This window comes from Protopterus annectens, chromosome 12.part0, assembly GCF_019279795.1.
Source record: "Protopterus annectens isolate FY-2018-M chromosome 12.part0, PAN1.0, whole genome shotgun sequence".
NCBI classification, from domain to species: Eukaryota; Metazoa; Chordata; order Ceratodontiformes; family Protopteridae; genus Protopterus; species Protopterus annectens.
This window is the reverse complement of record NC_056746.1, coordinates 826,088,733-826,111,232: the sequence shown is the minus strand read 5'-3', so window position 1 is coordinate 826,111,232 and position 22,500 is coordinate 826,088,733. Positions and strand designations below refer to the sequence as shown.

General features: G+C 43.2%; 1 protein-coding gene across 2 annotated transcripts in view; it reads left to right on the top strand.

Moving 5' to 3' along the window:
- Positions 1 to 22,500, top strand: part of LOC122816821 — a 475,172-nt gene that overhangs the window by 37,722 nt on the left and 414,950 nt on the right. For both annotated transcript variants that reach the window (XM_044089863.1, XM_044089862.1), the window contains exon 2: positions 12,435 to 12,794. In XM_044089863.1, coding sequence (XP_043945798.1) covers positions 12,443 to 12,794 — 352 coding nt within the window. In that variant the 5' untranslated portion in view covers positions 12,435 to 12,442. The remainder of the gene's footprint in view (positions 1 to 12,434; positions 12,795 to 22,500) is intronic.

The following is a 22,500-nucleotide window of genomic DNA, read 5'->3' as shown; positions in this document are numbered from 1 at the left end:
AACTACAAACCTGTGATTGCCCAGTCTATGAACTGTCATCAACTGTTCCAGAATGGAACATATAAATATTCGACTCTGGCTAAATACAACATATGTACGTAGGGCAATATGGCATGCCTTAACTGTCAAATGGTATATATGATCCATAAAACAACAGTACCATACTTACCAGGCAAAAGACCCTGGGCTTGGGTAACTCCTGACAGACCTATGATGAGGTAAGGGTGGGGTAATTCAGCACCATCACATGTTGTAGCACTACAAGATAATAACTGCATATATCCACATGTACAGTAGCTACTGTGATAATGGCTATATTGCTGACATTCTGAGTATGTGTGCACAACTGTGCATAACACCCCCCCCATGCAGATAGACCTGGCTCCCATGTACTGGTATGTATAGCCTGCCACAATGACTGATACAGTAATACACTGGTGAACACATTCAGCTTACCTGGGTGTTCATTTTCAGTGGATGCTGTGGCACCCACCTCCAGAATTTGTGGTGTGATGGATGCCTGGGAGCTGTTGGTTGATCCTAGATTTGCCAGAAATTCTTCTGTAGCCGAGAGTAGTTGTACCACCACAGGCCCTCCATCAGTAGCAACATGATCCCTGCTAACAGCAGCTGCCCTTTGCCATGCAGCATTCACCATATCTATGGCCTGGTGTCGGATCTGTTCATAGGTCCTGTCCTGTTGACCAATCTGATTAACAGACTGCACAAGGTCTGTCCATAATGCTGCCCACTGTTCACGATTGTGCCGAGCCCTGGAAAGCAAGATGTGATGATGGCATCTGAGGCCATCCAGTATAATGTCATTCTCTGCAGTTGTGAATGGTGGATGTCTCCTGTGGTACATAATTTCTGAAAGACCACAAGAGGGGAACACATGACAGGACCAGATACATGGACATCCACTATGTACAGATCCTGCACGCACATTATGGCCTGCACTATCCCCTGCTCCCTCACACTTCATACCCCACAGTCTGTACACACTATATGTGTGGATATCACCAGGACATGAGCGATATTGAGTTATGTCCCTGTGTGCTGTGATAGTTTGTTCTGTATGTCCCAACACCCATCACTGCAGTCTACTGTGGTGTGTCCCCTAAGGGCATATTCTCATTAATACATCATATGGTCAATGTCAGACAAATAGCAGTGTGCTATTATGACAACTATATGGGGACAGTCCAGCAACACCAATGTGCCACGATGACAGAAAGCAATGCAAACCTTCTGAAGTATATGTTCCCTATAGGCATCATATCTCTCAACTCTACAGATGCTTGCAGAATGTCAGGAAGTTTGCCTAATATATGTGGTCCTTTCCACACAAACTTGTGGATATCTGACAAATGGCTGGCCAATAATGCATAGTTCATGTAAGGAAATAAAGTCAGCATCTGACTTTCACATGTCATACCCCTCAGAAAACAGTTATGTTACAGTAGTCTGTTAGTCTACTCATGTTCTTACTTTGTATGGGCTATATTTATACTCTGTCGCTGAGTATGGGCCTTTGGCCCCCCATTAATTATGGCTTTGTCCTAAATTCTTGCTGTAGGAGATTGACAAGTATGTTTGGCATAGCTCTCAACCACACAGGGACACATGTCAATGAAACAGAGACTTGGGCAGAGTACATCAGGGACATTCAGAGACACTTTTACAATGTTAGAACTATTTATCTGACACATTCACAGAATGAGATGAAGTGAAATACAGTACATTGATGTTACAGGAGTGTACACCCTTTGTTATTGACACTATGTATTATGTGTAATCCACTAGCTTTCCTACAACAGCCGACCATTTTAGGAGGCATTGACAGGGACAGAGGTGAGAGGTGATGGAAAGCAGGGACAGTTGAAAGGCATGCCTGCAGGTGTAGGACAGCAGAGTATCACTGACGTCTCAATACCATGGATGTAAGACAAGCCTACTGCTGTAATCCCTATTCCTCATACCTTCATCCTCCCATCTGCATCCCGTAATATATGTAGAAATCTATTACATACCTGATGGAGTGCAGTATCCCTTTTTTGGATCTTTCCTCTGGAAAAGCTTTTGACATACGCTGTCTGTGTGACTGAAATTTCATACAGACCTGTTCCCCATAACTAGTTGCTTGCCTTTTGAAGGTATGCTCATTAACAGGTAATTGCCTCTGCACCAATCTGTGCCAATGGCATGCCACCACAGTGCAATACACAAGGACTTCATGTAGACCTTGACCCCTTTCATAGTGTTTGAGATGAACATTACTGTGGTGTGGTGCCTACAACATCGCAGAGGGTAGGTACAAATACTGTCCACTGTAGAGATGTATGAAGTATGTCCACAGTTTTGCCTCATATTTTTGGTCAGTGTCATATAACATTGTGGTCATCTGGCAGTTCACTGGCAAACATTGTAGGCTGAGGTCAGTAAGGGAAGAGAGAAAAGTCAGTGTCACACTTCATACCTGTAAGAATATGTGCATGAAAGCGCTAACAAATACATTTTTTGTGGACTTGGTGTTTTGACAACGTGGATTTCTCGATTTTCTTATTTTGGTGTTTTAACCTACTATCTTTGTAGGGGCAGAGTGTTAAACATGTCACTCTCTCTGGGCCTTTGCCCCCATTAAGTATGGCTGTGTCTGGATCCCTTGTTCTGGGGGGAGGGGAGGTATGCTAGTTCTGTAGCAGCTAACTTTACAGCTGAATATGCTACAGGCTGCAGCTGCTGCAGCCTGCAACACATTTGGGAGAGTGTGAATACTTTGGTGGACAGCAAGCTGTACATGTACCTGTGGCAGCTGTGCCAGGCTTGTTGTTACGGTAGAGCCCAGGCAAAGGTATTCTATACAGTCCAATTGCTGCATGTGCTCAAGATACATCTGTTATGCAACAGTGTGAATAACAGAGTAATAAGCAACATATAGTTAGGCTATATGGATATGTGCATTGTGTCTCTGCATTGTAGAATATGAACAGCCAAAGCATGTGTTTCAAGGGAATTGAGTATGTGACAGTTTGTATAAACTGAGATGTACTGAGTACTGTGAACTCTGAACCGTGAATAATGGAAAAAATCCTGAACAAACAAGAGTCTGCCTGAAAGCAGGAAATGTGCCTTTTATGGAAGTGTATCCGATTGTCTCTTCTGCCTGGAAATATGATGATGTGAATTGTCTTATGTTTACGGGTAAACCTTTAATTGGTTAATTGTCCTGTGTAATGATCTAATTGGTTCAGTTTTATATTTTTGTACTGTCAGCAATATCACCAGTATATAAGCTTGTTTATTCCTTTGTTCTGGGAGTCTCCCTGGTGCTTTCCATGAGGCTCCCGCACTTATGTACTGTTAGTTAATAAAAATCACTGAAGGAGAGAAAGAACTATTTGTCTTCACTTCTAAAGTATTATGAAACATAACAGCCTGCAGGCCTTTGTCTTGCAAAACTGATTAGCAGTTAATAACTTAGCAGTAACCTGTGGGGTTTAAGACTGCAAGACACAGTCAGTACTTGCTGTCTTCACAATAATGTAATTGAAGTAAAACACAACACTGGATTCGAACCCCGGACTGTGTGATGCAAAATGTACTGTATGCAATGCATTGAACAGACTGAGATGCTGAGACACTGCAAAAGCATGTGTATTTGCAAGATATATGTGCATGCATACAGGTTGTGAGAAACATTTCTACCTCCATCAGTATGTGTGTGGCTTTATATTTCTACACCAGGGTCCCAGCTGAACATGTACTTTACCATTGCTGCCTTTGCAGGTGTCTTACCACAGGCTGCTGATAAAAGGGAACATATACCTGACATCACTGGCCTCATGGACATCCATTATTATGTCTTTGGCTGTGCACTGCTGTATTATTGCACCAGGATCCAAGGTATACTCCTAGTTTTCCAATTACCTTTTTATTTCAGTTATACGCTTACTAACTGTAGGTAGCAATCAGTATGTAGTGCTGGAAACACCTCTTTAAGCTAAAACTTATGTAGCATGGTGGGTTAATGCACTGTGTTATACTAGAGAGAGGGCCTGGGTTTGAGACCAGACAGAACTGCTTATTTTGTATATGTGAGTCACAGTGAAAGACAGCACAGAAAATGAACTAGTAAAAACAGCCAAATTGCTAGATATAACAATAGGTGATAAACTCACATACGAACAACACATCCTAACTGCAATCAAGAAAACCCATTTCAAACTAGGTAAACTATACCATCACAAACTCTACCTGGATAGGTATACCAGAATAAAACTAGCTAATACCCTACTCATCCCCTCGCTTCTATATGGTAGTGCCATTTTCACTAACCAGCACACAACCCTTAGTAATAAATTACAATCCTGCTATAACAAAATAGCCAAATTTGCCTCCAGAAAACCCCACCATTCTCACCACTGCCATGCCATCACTGAACTAAAATGGCTAGAGTTTTCCCACCATCTACAATACATCCAACTAACCTTAGCCCACAAACTAATTTCTAAACCAAATGACTGCCCTGCCTTTAACTCAATCCTACAAACATGCACCCCCACTAGAAAGTACAGTTTTGTACCTACCATAAATGTAGATGTCCGATAGATATGCAACTGCAGTCATAACATATGGGTTGTCCTGCCTCAGGCAGCCCTCGGTCGGCCGAATTCCAAAGTCTGGGTCCGGCGTCAGCTGGTGTCGCCTCCTCTCCGACGTCACAACGGCTGGAGTATAAAGGCATCGGCCGACGCCATCTTCTTCAGTGTTTCTTGCCCCAGATGCCAGGTGCCATCCTAGGAAGGCTAAATTTGGTAAATGGCTAAAAATAATCCCAAACATGCACAACAGTAATAAACAGATACACCATAGGAAATACCCCCAGCTAATGGGGAAAGGGGTAGGGACCCAAAAGGAAGGATACAGAGGGGTAGGAGGGTGGGAAAATCCGACTGCAGTTGCATATCTATCGGACATCTACATTTATGGTAGGTACAAAACGGTACTATGTCCTTCAAGAATGCAACTGCAGTCATAACATATGGGTTGAATACCATAGCCAAGCTGGGGGTGGATGGAACTATGATAAGGATGGTGTAGCTAAAATCCCCTACAGGACTGCTGAAGCAAAGCCTGCTCGGGATCTGGAGTATAAGGGCAGGTTGTAGTGCTTGGTAAATGTATGCATGGAGCTCCATGTAGCAGCCTCTAAAATGTCCTTTGTTGCCACTCCTCTTAGGAAAGCTGTGGAAGTGGCTATAGCTCTGGTGGAATGTGGCCTAATATTGGCTGGCACACCTTTTCCATGGAAAGAATAGCAGAATCTGATGCAATGTCCAATCCATTTTGAAATTGTTTGTTTGGAGATTGCTTTTCCTTGCACTCCAGCAGCATAGGCTGCAAACAGTTGGTCAGACTTTCTGGTGGCCTTAGTTCTGTCCAAGTAGTAACGTAGTTGTCTGTTTATGTCCAAAGTATGCAGTAGTTTTTCCCCCTTATTTTGAGGATTGGGGAAGAATGTAGGCAGGTGAATAGCTTGATTTAGAGACACCCTGGAAATAACTTTTGGCATGAATGTAGGATTGGTTCTTAGAGAAACTCTGTCTTTTTGAAAAATGAGGAAGGGAGGCACTGCCATGAGTGCCTGTATCTCCGAAACTCTTCTTGCAGATGTGACTGCCAATAAGAAGGCCGTCTTCCATGAAAGAAATTGCATTTCTGAAGTTGCTGCTGGCTCAAATGGAGGAAGAGTTAATTTTTCCAACACATAATTGAGGTCCCATGCAGGTACTGGCTGTTTTCTGGGAGGTTTGATATTCTTTATTCCTCTTAGAAACTGTCTTATCAGAGGATGAGAAAACACAGGAGGGTCACAGTTGTATTTTGCTGAGATTGCTGAGGCATGAATCTTTATTGAAGAGTATGAGAGTCCAGTATGAAATAGTTCTGCCAAGTATTCTAAAATCTGAGGTATACTCGGTAATGCTGTATCCTGACCCCTGTTGGCATTCCAGATGCTGAATCTCTTCCACTTGGCTGAATAGTTTTTTCTGGTGGAAGATCTGCGTGCTTCCAGCAAGATTTCTTGAACTGATTTTGAAAGAGAGTAAGGTGGAGATGTCATGTTAGCCTCCAGGCTGTCAGATGTAATGTTTTCAGGTCTTGATGTACAGTCCTGTAATTGTGTTGTGTTAGGAGCAGGGGCCATAGGGTCAGAGGCCATGGTTTGGTCCGAGCTATGGTCAATAGCAATGGGTACCAGTGTTGCCTTGGCCAGTCTGGAGCTATCAAGATGCCTGTTGGTTGGTCTGCTTTGATCTTCAGTATCACCTTGGTCAGCAGAGGCAGAGGAGGGAATGCATAAATTTTTAGAGAATTCCAGCTGAAGGAGAGAGCATCCATTTTCCAGGCTAGAGGATGGTGAGTCCTTGTGCAGAACTTTTCCAGGTGATGATGTAAGTGGGAAGCAAAAAGATCTACATCCGGTCTTCCCCATGCCTTTGTCAGTTGAGAGAAAATGTGAGGGTGCAGCATCCATTCGTGTGGATCCATGAAATTTCTGCTCAGGTTGTCCGCCAGTACATTGTCCTTGCCTGGTACAAACTGGGATTGTAAATGTATCTTCAGGCTCAGGGATTTTCCCCAGAGAAGCATTGTTAGTCTGCAGAGGGATAAGAATGAGTGCCTCCCTGCTTGTTTATGTACCACATGACAGTGGTGTTGTCTGTCCTTATTAGCAAATGTCCTTGTTGTAGTGATTTTTCGAAAGTCTCGATTGCATGTATCACTGCCAACATCTCCTTTTGGTTTATGTGCAGATGTCTTTCCTTTGGCGTCCATTGACCTTGAATGCATCTGCCCTCCATGTGCGCCCCCCATCCATGGTCTGAGGTGTCTGTTGTAATCATTTGGCCTGCTTGAGGTCTGTTGAAAGACATGCCTTTGTTTAGCTGACTGGCTTGAGCCCACCATAAAAATTCTTTTTGCAGACATGGAATAAGTGGGATTATGTCCTCTAGGCTTTGGCTGTGTTGAGACCATAATTTTTTTAAATACCATTGCAGCTTTCTCATATGAAGTCTTGCCAAAGGTATCAGAAGGATGCAAGATGCCATGAACCCCAGGGCCTGCAGGATTTTCCTTGCAGTCATCTGGGAGAGTTTTGCTAGGCTTTTGAAGTACTCTGGTAAATGCTGCTGTTTTTCCTCTGTGAGGTAGGCCATTTGGTTTTCTGTGTCCAGTTTGGCTCCTAAGAAGATAATCTGTTGGGATGGCAGTAGTTTTGACTTCTGAATGTTGACTGTGTATCCCAAGGCCTGCAGTAGATGCATGACATAGTCCAAATTTTCTTTTAAGGTTTGTTTGTTGTCTGTTTGTATGAGGCAGTCGTCCAAGTAGGGGTATATTTGAATCCCCTGCAGTCCGCAGTGTGCCACTACTGATGCCATGCATTTCGCGAACACTCTGGGTGCAGTAGATAAGCCAAACGGCAATGCTGAGAATTGATAATACTCTGTCCCTGCAAGAAATCTGAGGTATCTTCTGCAGCTTTGTCTGATTGGGACATGCAGATATGCCTCCTTGAGGTCCAGAGTGACCAGCCAAGACCTCTTGCCCAACATGGGAAGGAGTTGCTGCAACGTCAGCATTTTGAACTTTGGCACTATGAGAAAAGTGTTTAGAGATGACAAGTCCAGTATGGGTCTCCATTTGTTTTCTTTTCTTGGAACAAGGAACAGTCTTGAATAAAATCCCTGGCCTTGCTCCTGAGGAGGAACCCTTTCTATTGCTTTTATACTTAACAGCTTGGAAACTTGAGAGAGTGCCTCTGCCCTTTGATGATGTGGCAGGTTTGGCATGCCTTGTCTTATTGGTAATGTGTGGAAGTGGAATCTGTAACCTTTGTCTATCAAATCCAGAATCCAGTTGTCCTTGGTTAAGATGTGCCAGTTTTGTGAGAATAAGGATAATTTTCCACCCAAAGGTGCTTCTCTTTGAACCTTTGTAGGCGGAACGAAAGTCAAGTCATTGTGATTGTCCTTGTGGTGCAGCTGAACTGTCTGCGCCACTTCTTTGATTTGGAGGTTGCCATTGGCGGCCCCTGTAAGATCCTCGGTATTGCCCTCTACCTCGGGCACGTCTGCTTTTTCCTCTTTGAAACTTGTCAGAGCCGGGGAAGGACCAATTCTTTGAGGGCCAGTTTCTGCTGAATCTGGGTGGCTGAACCTGAAGGAAATCCTTGACTGTCTGTACTGACTTTGCTTTTTCCTCTATGGATTTCAATACATCTTGTGCATTAGCACCAAAAAGCTTCTGTTTTTCCAAAGGTGCATCCAGTAACTTTATTTTAACATGGTCAGGCAAAGACTGATCCTTTAACCAAGCATGTCTACGTATCACAGCCCCAGTCATAGCTGCCCTACATGAAGCTTCCAGTGCATCATAACCACACTGAAGAAAATGGTTATTAACCTGTTGAGTGTTATGTATATGATCCTGCAATGCCTTTTTATCAATAGGCTCAGGAGATGCTAACTTTTTCTGTAAATCATCCAGGAGAAAATCTTGGTACTGAAACATGTGAAAAAGGCAGTTAAGTGACCTCATGGCTAGGGTAGTAGAGGTATATACTTTTTTACCCCATCTCTCCAAGGACCTTGCTTCTCTGTCCACTGGCAGTGGGTTTTTGGCAGAGGAGGTAGCCACTCCCTTGGGGCCCTGTGAAATAGTTTCTAGATCCACAGAGTGGGCCTTAAAAAGGTGCTTGTGAGTGTCAGGGACCCTATAATATCTGTCCGGCTTGACAGGAGCAGGAGGAAGAGAATCAGGGTTAGCACTGGAGTCAGAGGAAACATCATCCAAAACATCCATAACAGGTGGAATAGCCAAAGGTCTGTGCTGGGGAAGCTTGAGGAAGGTACGAAGCCTTTTCCTGGAGTCAGAGAATTCCTGACCCTGCCATTGAAAATGTTCCCTCATGGAATGCAGGACTTCACCAAATGAGAAATCCTCTGGAGGGGAGGCAGAGGGAATTGATTCCTCAGCATCAGAGTCCTCGTAGGCCTGGAAGGATTTTTCTTGGGTATCAGAATGCTCAGAATCCCCAGAGGCTTCATCCAAAGAGAGGTCGCCTGCCTGCTCAGTTCTAGGCCTTTTCTCTGCAGGTGGCTGAGAACCCCTGTCCGGATGAGGCTGAGACCCCCTGATAAGGGAAATAAGATCAGCAGCCAGAGACATGATCTGCTTATCAGAAGAAGGGGCCTGGGCAGTAGGTTTAGGATGGGCCTTGACCTGGCTGGCGGCCTTAGCACGTGCAAAGGCCTTGATGGACATGGATACAGGAGGCCTAGCAGCCCCACGTGCAGGCGTAACCTTGTCCACAGAAATGGTGTTGGGTAGATCCAGTACTTCGGTTTCTGGAGGAAAATCAACAACCGGCACCGGAGAGATCTCAGAGACCGAAGGTCGTGTTAACGCTGTGTCGTCAGCCTGGAGTGGTTGATTTACCAATTCCGAAGGGACCGGAGCACTAGCAGAGGGTTTGGGAGTAGCATCGGTAGTTGACGCGGACCGAGGATGTCGGTCCCGGTCCTTGCGTTTTTTAGCAGATTGGGTTGCCGGTTGATCCGACGGCATGATATACGCAAAAGATTCACCGAAAAAGTCCTTGGCGAATTCTGCCCGGCGCCTGAGAGTGCGCTTATTAAAGCAAGCACAGGCAGCACAGGCTGAGACATCTTGGTCTGGGCCCAGGCAAGGAAGGCAGAGAGAATGGAAGTCCTTATGAGGTATTTGTTTACCACAAGACAAACAATTATTAACTTTCTCAATTTGTTCTGACATCGGCTGAGGCAAGAATAAATGTTCCCCAATGGGGTACTTAGCTTTTAGATGACTTCAGTACTGAAAACACAGGAGCTGACCGACCGGCACTTGCGAACTGCTTCTGCTTCGGGCACCGCGCGGCAAGAAAGACTGAAGAAGATGGCGTCGGCCGATGCCTTTATACTCCAGCCGTTGTGACGTGGGAGAGGAGGCGACACCAGCCGACGCCAGACCCAGACTTTGGAATTCGGCCAACCGAGGGCTGCCTGAGGCAGGACAACCCATATGTTATGACTGCAGTTGCATTCATGAAGGACATCACTAAGATCTTCCTGTAAACTGATGCTTACAGTAACTAAAGACAACAAAAGAGCAGGACAATGCCTGTTCTCCCATAACATAGCTAAGCTATGGAATAACCTTCCATTTGAAATAAGTCAAACTGACCACCCAAAAACTTTTAATGTAGCCCTAAAAACACATTGTCTAGACAATCCATCCTGCACCTGCCTCAAAAGCAAACCACCTTAAACAGTATACTTCACCAAATACTACAATGACAAAATCTTTGCAAAAACCCAGTCTTCACATTTATTAGTGTATTTTTACTATATAGGAGACTGGAATCTCACCAAAGAAGGAAATTATGTAACACTACTATTCAATTGTAAAATTCTTGTTTTATTTCCTACCTTCTGTGTGTGTATATATTCTATGTTTTTTTCTTCCTGTTATATCAGTAACATTGTTACACTGTATTTTAATTATTGTTCCTTTGCATTTTGCTTGTGGAGCTTTTCTCCCTGAGCCTCCACTGAAAATGGGTCTCTGACCCAGTGGACTTTCCCGGTGAACAAATGTTAATAAACAAATAATAAAATAGACACATATAGGCATTAAAACACTTTAAAGCTCATTTAAGAGAAGCTAAGATCCATGCAAATCAATGCAAATCAGAGCTGAAAAAATATAAAGAAAAGAAAAAGGCGATGATAGGACAGTGGTAAAATGGGGGCAAGCAGGGGAAAAACATAGTGAAAAGCAGGTAGGGATGTGCAGGAAGGGTGTAGGACAGAACCATAGCTATCCATTTCTTGTACACCAACAGCTGTGCATTTTGAAAGATTTTGCAGATGAATTTGGACTCTCAAACATCAGAGAGAGTGGGGTAAGGGGAACATAAATGTGTTTTCAAGCAAATTGGACCAAATTAGTTGTGTCTAGTGGACACGTGTGTGATATGGAGACCTATGTATGGGACAGTATTTTTTTTGTGGGACAGGTGCTTTTTTTTTTTTTTTTTTTTTTTTAAGAACAGAGTGGAATGTTGGGGAAGGGATGCAGTTACATGTGGTGAGGTAAGTTGGGCAGGAGAGGATGCAATTGCAGACAAACAAGGCAGCAGATCGGGGCAGTGTATGACATATGAGGGGGGTAATCACCTTGGATGGAGAGGGTGTTGTGGAATCAGAGTCACATGTGCCTTCAGACAGCAGCAGTGTCACTAACATCTCCACCCAAGGGCAGTCCACACTGGTCCTTCACTGCCCCGAAGGTGGCTGTGCTGCACGCTGGGTGCCAAGGCCAGCCTGCCCCACCAGGTTGGCCAGTGTGCCCTCAATATGGCACAGGCTGTGTTCGTAGCTCCAATGAACGATCTTGCGCACCATGGCCGGTAGTTGCTGTTGGATGACTACCGCCCCTCCACCACCGCTCTCAGGGGAGGGCTGGGCCCCATCCTCTGATGTGGTTCCACCTGAAGGTGGTTCAAGGGGCAGTGGAGGGGATACCACTGGCCTGGCTCTCAGACATGCCAGGACCCGGTGCCATGGCCAGCTAAGGTAGGGTAGGTGGATCATGAGAACCAGCCTACCCTGTCATGCTGTGGTGATAGAGGCATAGCAATAAGCTATGAACAAAATATTGTTAGTAATAACAGCATGCCAGAACACTGGAAATAACCCAATTACATTTCAATGCATATTATGTGAAACACAACAATAAATAAAAGAACAAAGTCAAAGTGATAGCCAAAGTAAACTTTATTGTCATTCAGAAATAACACAAGTGTAAAGTCTGAACAAAATTCAGTGTCTCCAGACTCAATGTACAGACAACATACAGACTATTTTCACTGACATTTATACATGTAACACCTAGCTATTACATCACAGACATGCAGGTAGACAGACTAATATTTCACATAATTAGAAACACAATTTAACACTTTTCGTAACAGCATGCCAGTAACAGTTATGGCATAAGGCCAACAAAATAGGTAATTCAATAAGATATGATAAGATTTGATGTTATGCAGCCTTTCACACATATACATATTGATGTATACAACTGTTTCTTGCTGTAGGAAACATACAAATCTGAAAAGATAGTGTCTGATGCAAAAAGAGGTAGAGTTTACTAGGGAACTCCTATATGTATGCCTTACATTTTCCATACAGCTATAGCTACACTATATTTATGCCATCAGGTATGTGTCTGTGGTTCTGCACAGTTTTGTATACATATTGTTGATATGCAGTGTGACACATACATAAACTATGAAGCTAGCATGTATGACTTATTGCTCTCCCACATCTTCCTTGTAGGCATCATTATGGCAGATGCTGGATTGCAACGCAGAAGAAATCATCCATTTTCAGAGAGAGAGAATGCTACATTGATGAAGGCTGCACTTACCTTAAAGGAAAAACTTTTTCGCAAAGGTGGGAACAAGCATACTATGGACATACTGTTGGAGAAGATGACACGCAAAATAAATAATGCTGGTGGTAGAGAGCGCACTGTGAATGCCTTTCAAAAACGTTTGAATGATATGAAACGCCATGCACATAAAAAAGCAAATTCCCTTAAAGAATACCTAAGATCTGGACAAAACCCACCAGTAGGTGTGCATCTCACAGAAGATGAAAAACGTCTCATTTCTGTATGGAAAGTTAAACCTGGTGGTGAGTACACATGAGGGACAAACACAAACATTTGTATCATGATCTTTTTCATGGGATTTATATTAAACCTATCTCTCCTGCTGCTTGTCGCCTCAGTGTCTTGTGACACATATTTTTCATATTTACAAAATTTAGAGATCCTGCTATGATAATTGTAGAACTGCAGGTAGCAAATCATACATTGTGAAATGCACAGATACCCTCAGCACTGCAGGGATAATTAACAACACTGAACAATCATACCATATCAACAGATGACATGATAAAACTGACCTTATAAGTCGTAAATGCAGAAAACAGATGAAATGCAGTAGGAAAATGCAGTAAAATCATAAGAATGACAATAAATTAAAGATACAGTACAAAAGTTAAAGGAGGACAGATATTTAAAATCCATACTGAATACTGATAATATTTACATTGAAGTAATAAATGAATTCTTTAGTAAGATGTTTGCCACTAAGGACTTTAAACTTTTCAGGTCTAAGGATTCTTTTGGAGTTTAATAGATTATCACATTCTTTTAGAAACAGTTTTGTTAACTATTTGCATGGTGTTTAGATGGGCTGTATGATGATTTTCTGAAAATGATTCATCATGCAAATATTACTGTCTGAAAATTGCAGTTTACCAAAAGAAACACAAATTTTGGTTATTATAGTTGAAGCCTCTGTGGTTGACAAATTTATCTTCCAAAGTGGGAGTGGGGGGTTATTCTATCGTACTCCTATACCAAATGCCAAATACAATCAACTTTAAAACTGCTACAGCCTATTCAGACTGAATATATCCATACAAAAACAGAAGTTTTGAAGAGAGGGCTGTTTGCCTCAGTTTAAAGATCCTTTTCACACTTTGCACCAGATCATTTCAGTCAAAGAAAAGTTTTCAAATCAAGTGATTACCATTCAGAGAAGGTTGACTGGTGGTACTGAGGATTTAGGACAAGTAAAGAGTTTGACAAGATTACATACGCACTACCTTCCCTGTAAAAGGAACAGTTATAATCCTGTTGAAAACAATTATTAAGGATGAACAAATAAACAAACATTTAGGATTAGACATGGATAGCAAAATAAGTATTACAAGCATAGCATTCAACCTCTTTGCACAAAAAATATGGATAAAGCCAAAAATAATGGGGCAACAAAGCCCCCAAAATAGGTACACATTTTATATATTGCTCTTATAAACTTAGAAACTAGTTAGAATAAAAGGTCTTGTGTTATCTTGCATTAGGTAAAGGAAATGAAGTCTGAAACTCAAATGATTGTCATTATTTAGTGAATTCAGTCCTCCTTGATTTGCCACAAAAATCCAGAAAATCACAAATTTTATGAGGAACTGACAAAAATATGAGGCAAAAATATGGATGTACTACAAAAGTATGGACAGTTAAGAGGTATGATTATAAGATGAAACTAGTGTTATCTTGAAGCTGAACCTCTTTCAACAGTTAAGATCACAAAATTGTAAGGCTGTGAGGGGCGCTCAGAGTGGCATTCCATGAGTATTGTAAGTGCTGGTAATCTCTATGTTGTTGTGTGTGGCACTAAAATGAAATAGTATTCATGTTTATACATAAATATGCATGCACATGTTTATTTTTGTGTACTTCACTGTGAGGTGCTGAATGCTGTAAAAATTAATCTGATATTAGAACCTGGACAGTTGGATTTGGGTCAAGCCCCATAAAAGCCCCCCCCCCCCATTAAAATACTGAGGGTTAAAAGTATAGGTGCATAATATTGTGTTGCATATGGAATTAGAAACTATTTGGGAAAGACAACTTGACAGATGGAGAGCAGCCAGAAATACCCTGCCACAATCCTACAAGTACAGAAGGTAAGGGACTACAACAAGTAGTGGTACAAGACAGGTGTAGATTTGTAAGCTAATGTATTTTCTACACTAATCAGTTTGGAGAAGTTCACTTGAGGAGGTAAGAACAGCTAGGGTTATCCTACCCCAGCTGTAGTGTTTGAATGACAATAAGAAGGACAGACTACTGTATTTTTTGCACTGATCTGCAAAATGTTTTGAAAAAGGTATTATTTACAAAAGACCAAAACACAGTGTGGCAAAACAGGATTAATTGACTCCCCACTAGTTAAATAGAAACCACTGTGAATTAATTCCCTCTCAGGATAGATTTTATATACTCACAAGTGGGTTATTATTTTAGTTACTCATGTTTTGCCAAATTAAGTTTTGTTCTTCTTCTTGTTCTTTCGGCTGGTCCTGTTAGGGGGCACCACAGCAGATCAATTGTTTCCATTTCTTCCTGTCCTCTGCATCTTGCTCTGTCACACCAACTACCTGCATGTCCTCTCTCACCATATCCATAAACCTTATCTTAGGCCTTCCTCTTTTCCTGTTACCTGGCAGTATTCATCCTTAGCAGCTTTTTCCCAATATACTCTGCATCCCTCCTCAGCACATATCCAAACCAACGTAATCTTGCCTCTCTGGCTTTGTTTCCAAACCTTCCAACCTGGGCTGACCCTCTAATATATTTATTCCTAATCCTGGCCATCCTCGTCACAACCAGTGCAAATCTTAACATCTTCAAATCTGCCAGGTCAAGCTCTGACTCCTGCCTTTTTGTCAATGCCACTGTCTCCAAACCATATAACATAGCTGGTCTCACTACCCTCTTGTAGACCTTCCCTTTCACTCTTACTTGTACTCGTCTGTCACAAATCACTCCTTACACTCTTCTCCACCCACTCCATCCTGCCTGTACTCTCTTCTTCACCTCTCTTCCAGACTCACCATTACTCTGAACTGTTGATCCCAAGTAATTCAACTCATCCACCTTCGCCAACTCTACTCCCTGCATCCTCATCATTCCTCTATCCTCCCTCTCATTCACACACATATATTCTGTCTTAGTCCTGCTGACCTTCATTCCTCTTTTCTCTAGAGCATATCTCCACCTCTCCAGGGTCTCCTCCACCTGTTCCCAACTTTCACTACAGATCACAATGTCATCTTCAAACATCATAGTCCATGGGGACTCCTGTCTGATCTCATCTGTCAACCTGTCCATCACCATTGCAAATAAGAAAGGGCTCAGAGCTGATCGTTGATGTAATCCCACTTCCACCTTAAACACATCCATCTCTCCCACCACAGACCTCACCGCTGTCACACTACCCTCGTACAAATTAAGATGTCCTTCAAGGATGCATCTGCAGTCATAACATATGGGTTGTCCTGCCTCAGGCAGCCCTTCGGTCGGCCGGATTCCAAAGTCTGGGTCTGGCCTCGGCTGATGTCGCACTTTCCCCGACGTCAGAGCGTCTGGGGTATAAAAGCATCAGCCGACGCCATTTTCCTCAGTCTTTCTTGCCGTGCGGTGCCCGAAGTAGAAGCAGTTCGCAAGTGCAGGTCGGTCAGATCCTGTGATTCAGCTACCAAAGACTTTGAATAAGCTAAGTACCCCATTGGGGACTCTTTCTTGCCTCAGCCGATGTCAGATAAAGTAAATAATTGTTTAACTTGTGGGAAACCAACACCTCATAAGGATTTCCACTCTTACTGCCTCCCTTGCTTAGGCCCAGACCACGACGTCTCGGCCTGTTCAGCCTGTGCTTCCTTCAACCGACGAACTCTTAGACGTCGGTCGGAGTTTGCAGAGGAATTCTTTGGGGCTAATTTCGCATATAAGATGCCGTCGGAGACTCCGACATCACATTTGGTGAAAAAACGGAAGGACAAGGACCGACACTCGCGGCCCGCAGTTTCAGCTGAAACCACGGTTAGGCCTACCGCGAGTGTCTCGGTTTCGGCCGAAACCGAGTCCTCGGTACTTCCTTTAACCGAATCCACTCAAGCGACCACCGCGGCCCTGGAGGCCCCGGCTGAGTCGGCTACTGAGCTACCAACTGAATCCAGTGCCCAGGAAATGTCCGACACCATTCCTTTGGACAAATCTACTCCTGCACGTGGTGCAGCCAGACCCCCTGCATCCATGTCCATTAAGGCTTTTTCCAGGGCTAAAGCTGCTAAAGCTTTGCCTCCCAAGACTACCTCTCAGAGACCTTCTTCCAGTTCTCAGATCCTCAGCCTTGCAGAGGATCTTATCTCTTTAATTAGAGGTTCTCAGCCTCACCCAGACAGGGGCTCTCATCCACCACCAGACAAAAGGCCCAGGACTGAGCCCTCTGACCAACACTCTTCAGATGAGTCCACGGATGGCACTGTGTTGTCAGGTCACCAGGAGGAGGCTTATTCAGCCTACGAGAATTCTGATGCTGAAGAATCCATCCCTTCGGCCTCCCCTCCTGAAGAGTTTTCTTTTGGTGAGACACTACACTCTATGAGAGAACATTTTCAATGGCAGGGTCAGGAATTTTCTGATTCTAGAAAGAGATTAAGGACCTTTTTACATTTACCTCAGCATAGGCCCTTAGCTATACCTCCTGTTCTGAATGTTATTGATGATGTGTACAATGATGTTAGTACAGCCCCTGATTCTCTCCCTCCGGCTCCTGCAAAACCTGATAGATACTACAGGGTGCCGGATTCTCATCTACATCTGTACAAGGCCCACTCTGCAGACCCAGATACTATCTCTCAGGGCCCAAAAGGGGTTGCAGCTGCCACTGCCAAGAATCCTCTACCTTCTGAAAGGGAGTCTAGAGCTTTAGAGAGATGGGGAAAGAAGGTATATACTTCTGCAACTCTTTCCATGAGGGCATTAAATTGTCAATTTCATATGATACAGTACCAAGAGTATTTGTTAGATGAATTACATAAGAAGCTTTCCTCTTCTGAACCCCTTGACCAAAATTCCCTTCAGGATCTGGTACATAACTCACAGCAGGTTAGTAATCACTTTTTACAGTGTGGTTATGATGCACTGGAAGCTTCATGTAGGTCAGCTATGACTGGGGCAGTTATTCGTAGGCATGCCTGGTTGAAGGAACAATCTTTACCAGACCATGTTAAAGCTAAACTCCTGGATGCTCCAATGGAAAAACAAAAATTATTTGGTTCCTCGGCTCAGGAGGTCTTAAAGAAGTTTGAAGAAAAGGCAAAATCTGTGCAAACAGTTAAGGACTTTCTGCAAGTACAACCACCGAGATTCAGCAGAAACTGGCCTACTAAGAATTGCTCCTTTCCAGACTCGGACAAATCCCAGAGGGGCAGGAACAGGCGTCCCAGAGGTAGAGGGCAAGCTAGAGGCTCCTACAGAGGCAGACAGTGGCAGCCTACCAACCAGAGAGGTAGTACAGGAACAGCAACAACTACTACTCCTGGACAGACTCAATGACTTTCCTTTGATTCCGCCGACCAGGGCTCAATTGGAAGCACCATTGGGCGGAAAGCTTTCTTTATTCTCAAAAAACTGGCATTACATTACAAGGGACACATGGACACTGCAAATAATAGACAAAGGATACAGGTTCCACTTCCACACCTTGCCAAGAAGAAACGGAATGCCAAACCTGCCACCAAATCAGAGGGCAGAGGCTTTAAAGCAGATCAACAACTTAATGCAAATGAAAGCCATAGAAAAGGTACCTCTTTCAGAACAAGGCCAATGATTTTACTCCAGATTATTCCTTGTTCCAAGAAAAGAAAATCAATGGAGGCCTATTCTCGACCTGTCCGCACTGAATACTTATCTCATTGTGCCAAAATTCAAGATGCTGACCCTACAGCAACTTCTTCCCATGCTGGGCAAGGAGTCTTGGCTGGTGACTCTAGATCTCAAGGAGGCATACCTGCATGTCCCTATTCGGCAAAGTTGCAGAAGACACCTCAGATTTCTTGCAGGATCAGAGCATTATCAATTCTCAGCATTGCCCTTTGGCTTATCTACTGCACCCAGAGTATTCACAAAATGCCTGGCATCAGTAATTGCACACTACAGACTTCAGGGGATTCAAATCTACCCATATCTGGAGGACTGCCTTATACAAGCGGACAACAAGAGAAATTTGATAAAGGACTTGGATTGTGCCATCCACCTATTGCAGGCCTTGGGATACACAGTCAACATCCAAAAATCAAGACTTGTTCCATCCCAAAGGATAACCTTTTTAGGGGCAGATCTAGACACAACCACCCAAATGGCCTTTCTCACAGAAGAAAAACAAAAACAACTTCCGGATTACTTCATGCATCTGACAAGACAAACTCAGCTAACTGCAAGGAAAATCCTGCAGGCCCTGGGTTACATGGCATCCTGCATAATTCTGATTCCACAAGCCAGGCTGCATATGAGAAAATTACAATGGTACCTAAGGAGTGTGTGGTCTCAGCACAGTCACAGTTTGGAAACTTTGATACCAATCATTCCTTGCCTTCAAAAGGAATTCCTGTGGTGGGCTCAAGCCTGCCAGTCCAACAGAGGGTTACCTTTCAACAAACCAAAAACAAGACAAACCATCACCACGGACGCTTCAGACCGAGGATGGGGAGCACACATGGAGGGCAAATGTATCCAAGGCCTATGGTCTCAAGGACAGCTGCGCATACACATAAACCAAAAGGAAATGCTGGCAGTGATACATGCAATCGAGACCTTCAAACCCTTCCTCCATCAAGGCCACCTGTTAATAAGGACAGACAACACCACAGTCATGTGGTACATAAACAAGCAAGGAATCACCCACAAGCTTGGAGGGTGGACTCCCTCTCTTTCAGCTGGAAAGCTCTAAAAGTCTATGCCTTCCCATCTCTCCCATTAATGTCCAAGGTTTTACTGAAGATCAGGACAGAACAGCCAAGAGTGATTCTGATAGCTCCAGACTGGCCAAGGCAGCACTGGTACCCACTATTGAGGAGCATGTCACAGACGAAACCGTGGCCTCTCCCCCTATGGCCACTTCTTCTGACGCAAAACAATTTCAAGATCATGCATCCCAACTTGAAAACATTGCAGCTAACTGCCTGGAAAATTCCATAAACCCTCCGCAGAATAACTTATCACAGAGAGTAAAGGACATTATTATGGAAGCTCGCCGACCTTCCACAAGGAAGACATACTCAGCAAAATGGAAAAGATTTCTCATTTGGAACACAACAAAAGGCTTAGATATGACATTGGCGAGCATGGCACATATTCGGGAATACTTAGCTGAATTGTACCACAATGGCCTGTCCTATTCTTCCATTAAGATTCATGCCTCAGCAATTTCAGCAGAATACAATGTTGATCCACCTATCTTCTCGCATTCTCTCCTCAGGCAATTTCTGAGAGGAATCAAAAACATCAATCCTCCAAGGAAACCTCCTTTACCTACTTGGGATCTCAATTTTGTGCTGGAGAAACTAACACTTCCTCCCTTTGAACCAGCAGCATTGGCGGATCTACAGTTTCTGTCTTGGAAAACTGCATTCCTTCTGGCCATAACTTCAGCAAGAAGAGTATCTGAGTTACAAGCTTTAATGGCAATACAGCTATTTCTTATCTTCCATCAGGACAGAGTTTCATTGAGAACCAATCCTACCTTTATGCCAAAGGTGGTATCTAGGGTATCCTTAAACCAAGCTATTCACTTGCCTACATTCTTCCCAAATCCACAAAATAAAGGGGAAAAACTTCTACACACTCTGGATATACACAGACAACTATGCTACTACTTGGACAGAACTAAAAGTTACAGAAAGACTGACCAACTCCTTGTAGCATATGCTGCTGGGGTACAAGGAAAAGCAATTTCCAAACAGACAATTTTAAAGTGGATAGGAAATTGTATTCGATTTTGCTACTCCTTTCATGAAAAGACGGTTCCTGCAAACATTAGGCCTCATTCCACAAGGGCCACAGCCACCACAACAGCCTTCCTAAGAGGGGTGGCTACCAAGGACATTTTAGAAGCTGCTACATAGAACTCTGTGCATACATTTGCCAAGCATTACAACTTACCTTTATACTCCAGATCCAGAGCAGGTTTTGCTACAGCAGTCCTGCAGGGTATCTTAACTACACCATCCTTTTCTTAGTGCCTCCTCCCCCAGATTGGCTATGGTATTCTACCCATATGTTGTGACTGCAGATGCATCCTTGAAGGACATAGTACAGTTTTGTACCTACCATAAATGTAGATGTCCGATAGGTATGCATCTGCAGTCAGGTTTACCCTCCCTCCTTCCCCTCTGTGGTATTCCTAGGGTGCTTACCCCTCCATTAGCTAGCTGGGGGATCTATTATGGTATATTTGTTTGCATATATATGTATATATTTTGGAAAATGTTTGGAATTTATTGCATTCCTCCAAATTTGGCCTTCCTAGAGGGCACCTGGCATCTGGGGCAAGAAACACTGAGGAAAATGGCGTCGGCTGATGCTTTTATACCCCAGACGCTCTGACGTCGGGGAAAGTGCAACATCAGCCGAGGCCAGACCCAGACTTTGGAATCCAGCCGACCGAAGGGCTGCCTGAGGCAGGTCAACCCATATGTTATGACTGCAGATGCATACCTATCGGACATCTACATTTATGGTAGGTACAAAACTGTACTTTTTGTTGATTCATTTATTTACCCTTAAAAAAGTTCTCCTATGGAAAGAATGTAGTAAGGAATGCCATTCTGCTCTCAACAAGTGCACTGAAGAAATGGCAATAAAAAAACATAAGAGAAAAAACAATTAAAAGGATGGAGACTGCCAAGTTGATTGCAGTAATCTGTAAAACATTTTAAAAAATTAATTTGTGGAGTGAAGGCAGCTAATGGAATCTATGATGGAACAACAAAGAAACTGACAGCAGATCCAGTAACATCAAAATATGCACACAAGCACACACGTACGCGCGAGCACACACACACACACACACATACACACACACACACACACACATACACACACACACACACACACACACACACACACACACACACACACACACACACACACACACACACACACTTTTTGTTGTAAAATTGAAAAAAAATAAACATGCTTATTTAGATATTCTAAACCCATGGTCACAGAACAAGGGAAAAAGAAAAAGAAAAAATATCCTGAAGTTGGTAAAGTGTTCCCACTACAACTCCGCAGCATCATGTCACCATTCAAACAAACCACAAAATGCTGCTATACTTCGTCTAACTAATCTATCAATGAAACAAAAGCATAAAGGAGGTATTCAGAACAATTTATAACACAACTGCATAGGAAAAAAAAAATTCAACCCAGAAATAGTGAGATGAGGCATGTTACAAATTATGCACATGTAACAGGAGGCATAGCACATTGGTGCAAGAAACATGTGGAGTGTGAAGGAGCCACAGTTGCACAACCAGCAGTAGCCATGGTGAAACATACACTATGCTACTGCAGTCCTAAGACTCAAAGGAAATATGATATGCAGGTCATGTATCCAACTATATGTACATTCACACAAGCTATGAAGTGTCTCATACATGATACATGTGCACTATCTGCAGCTAATGGCAAGAAATGTTATTATATAAATGGGGAGGAAAAGGGGTAATAAAGTCATAAATGAGAAACAACAGGCAGAGGAACACACAAAAGTATAAAATGAAGGTGAGATTGGTAAGTATGGAAGAAAGAGTTTTTTTGGTGGCAGGTGTACATTTTCTAAGAAGGGAAGAGTGGGATGGTAGTAAGTTGCAATATGGGAGAGGTCACACAAGCAAACACATACATGGACAAATATCAACAGGGAGGAAGTGATGCAAAAGGGATAGGTAACAATGGAATGACACATAGACAGAGTGG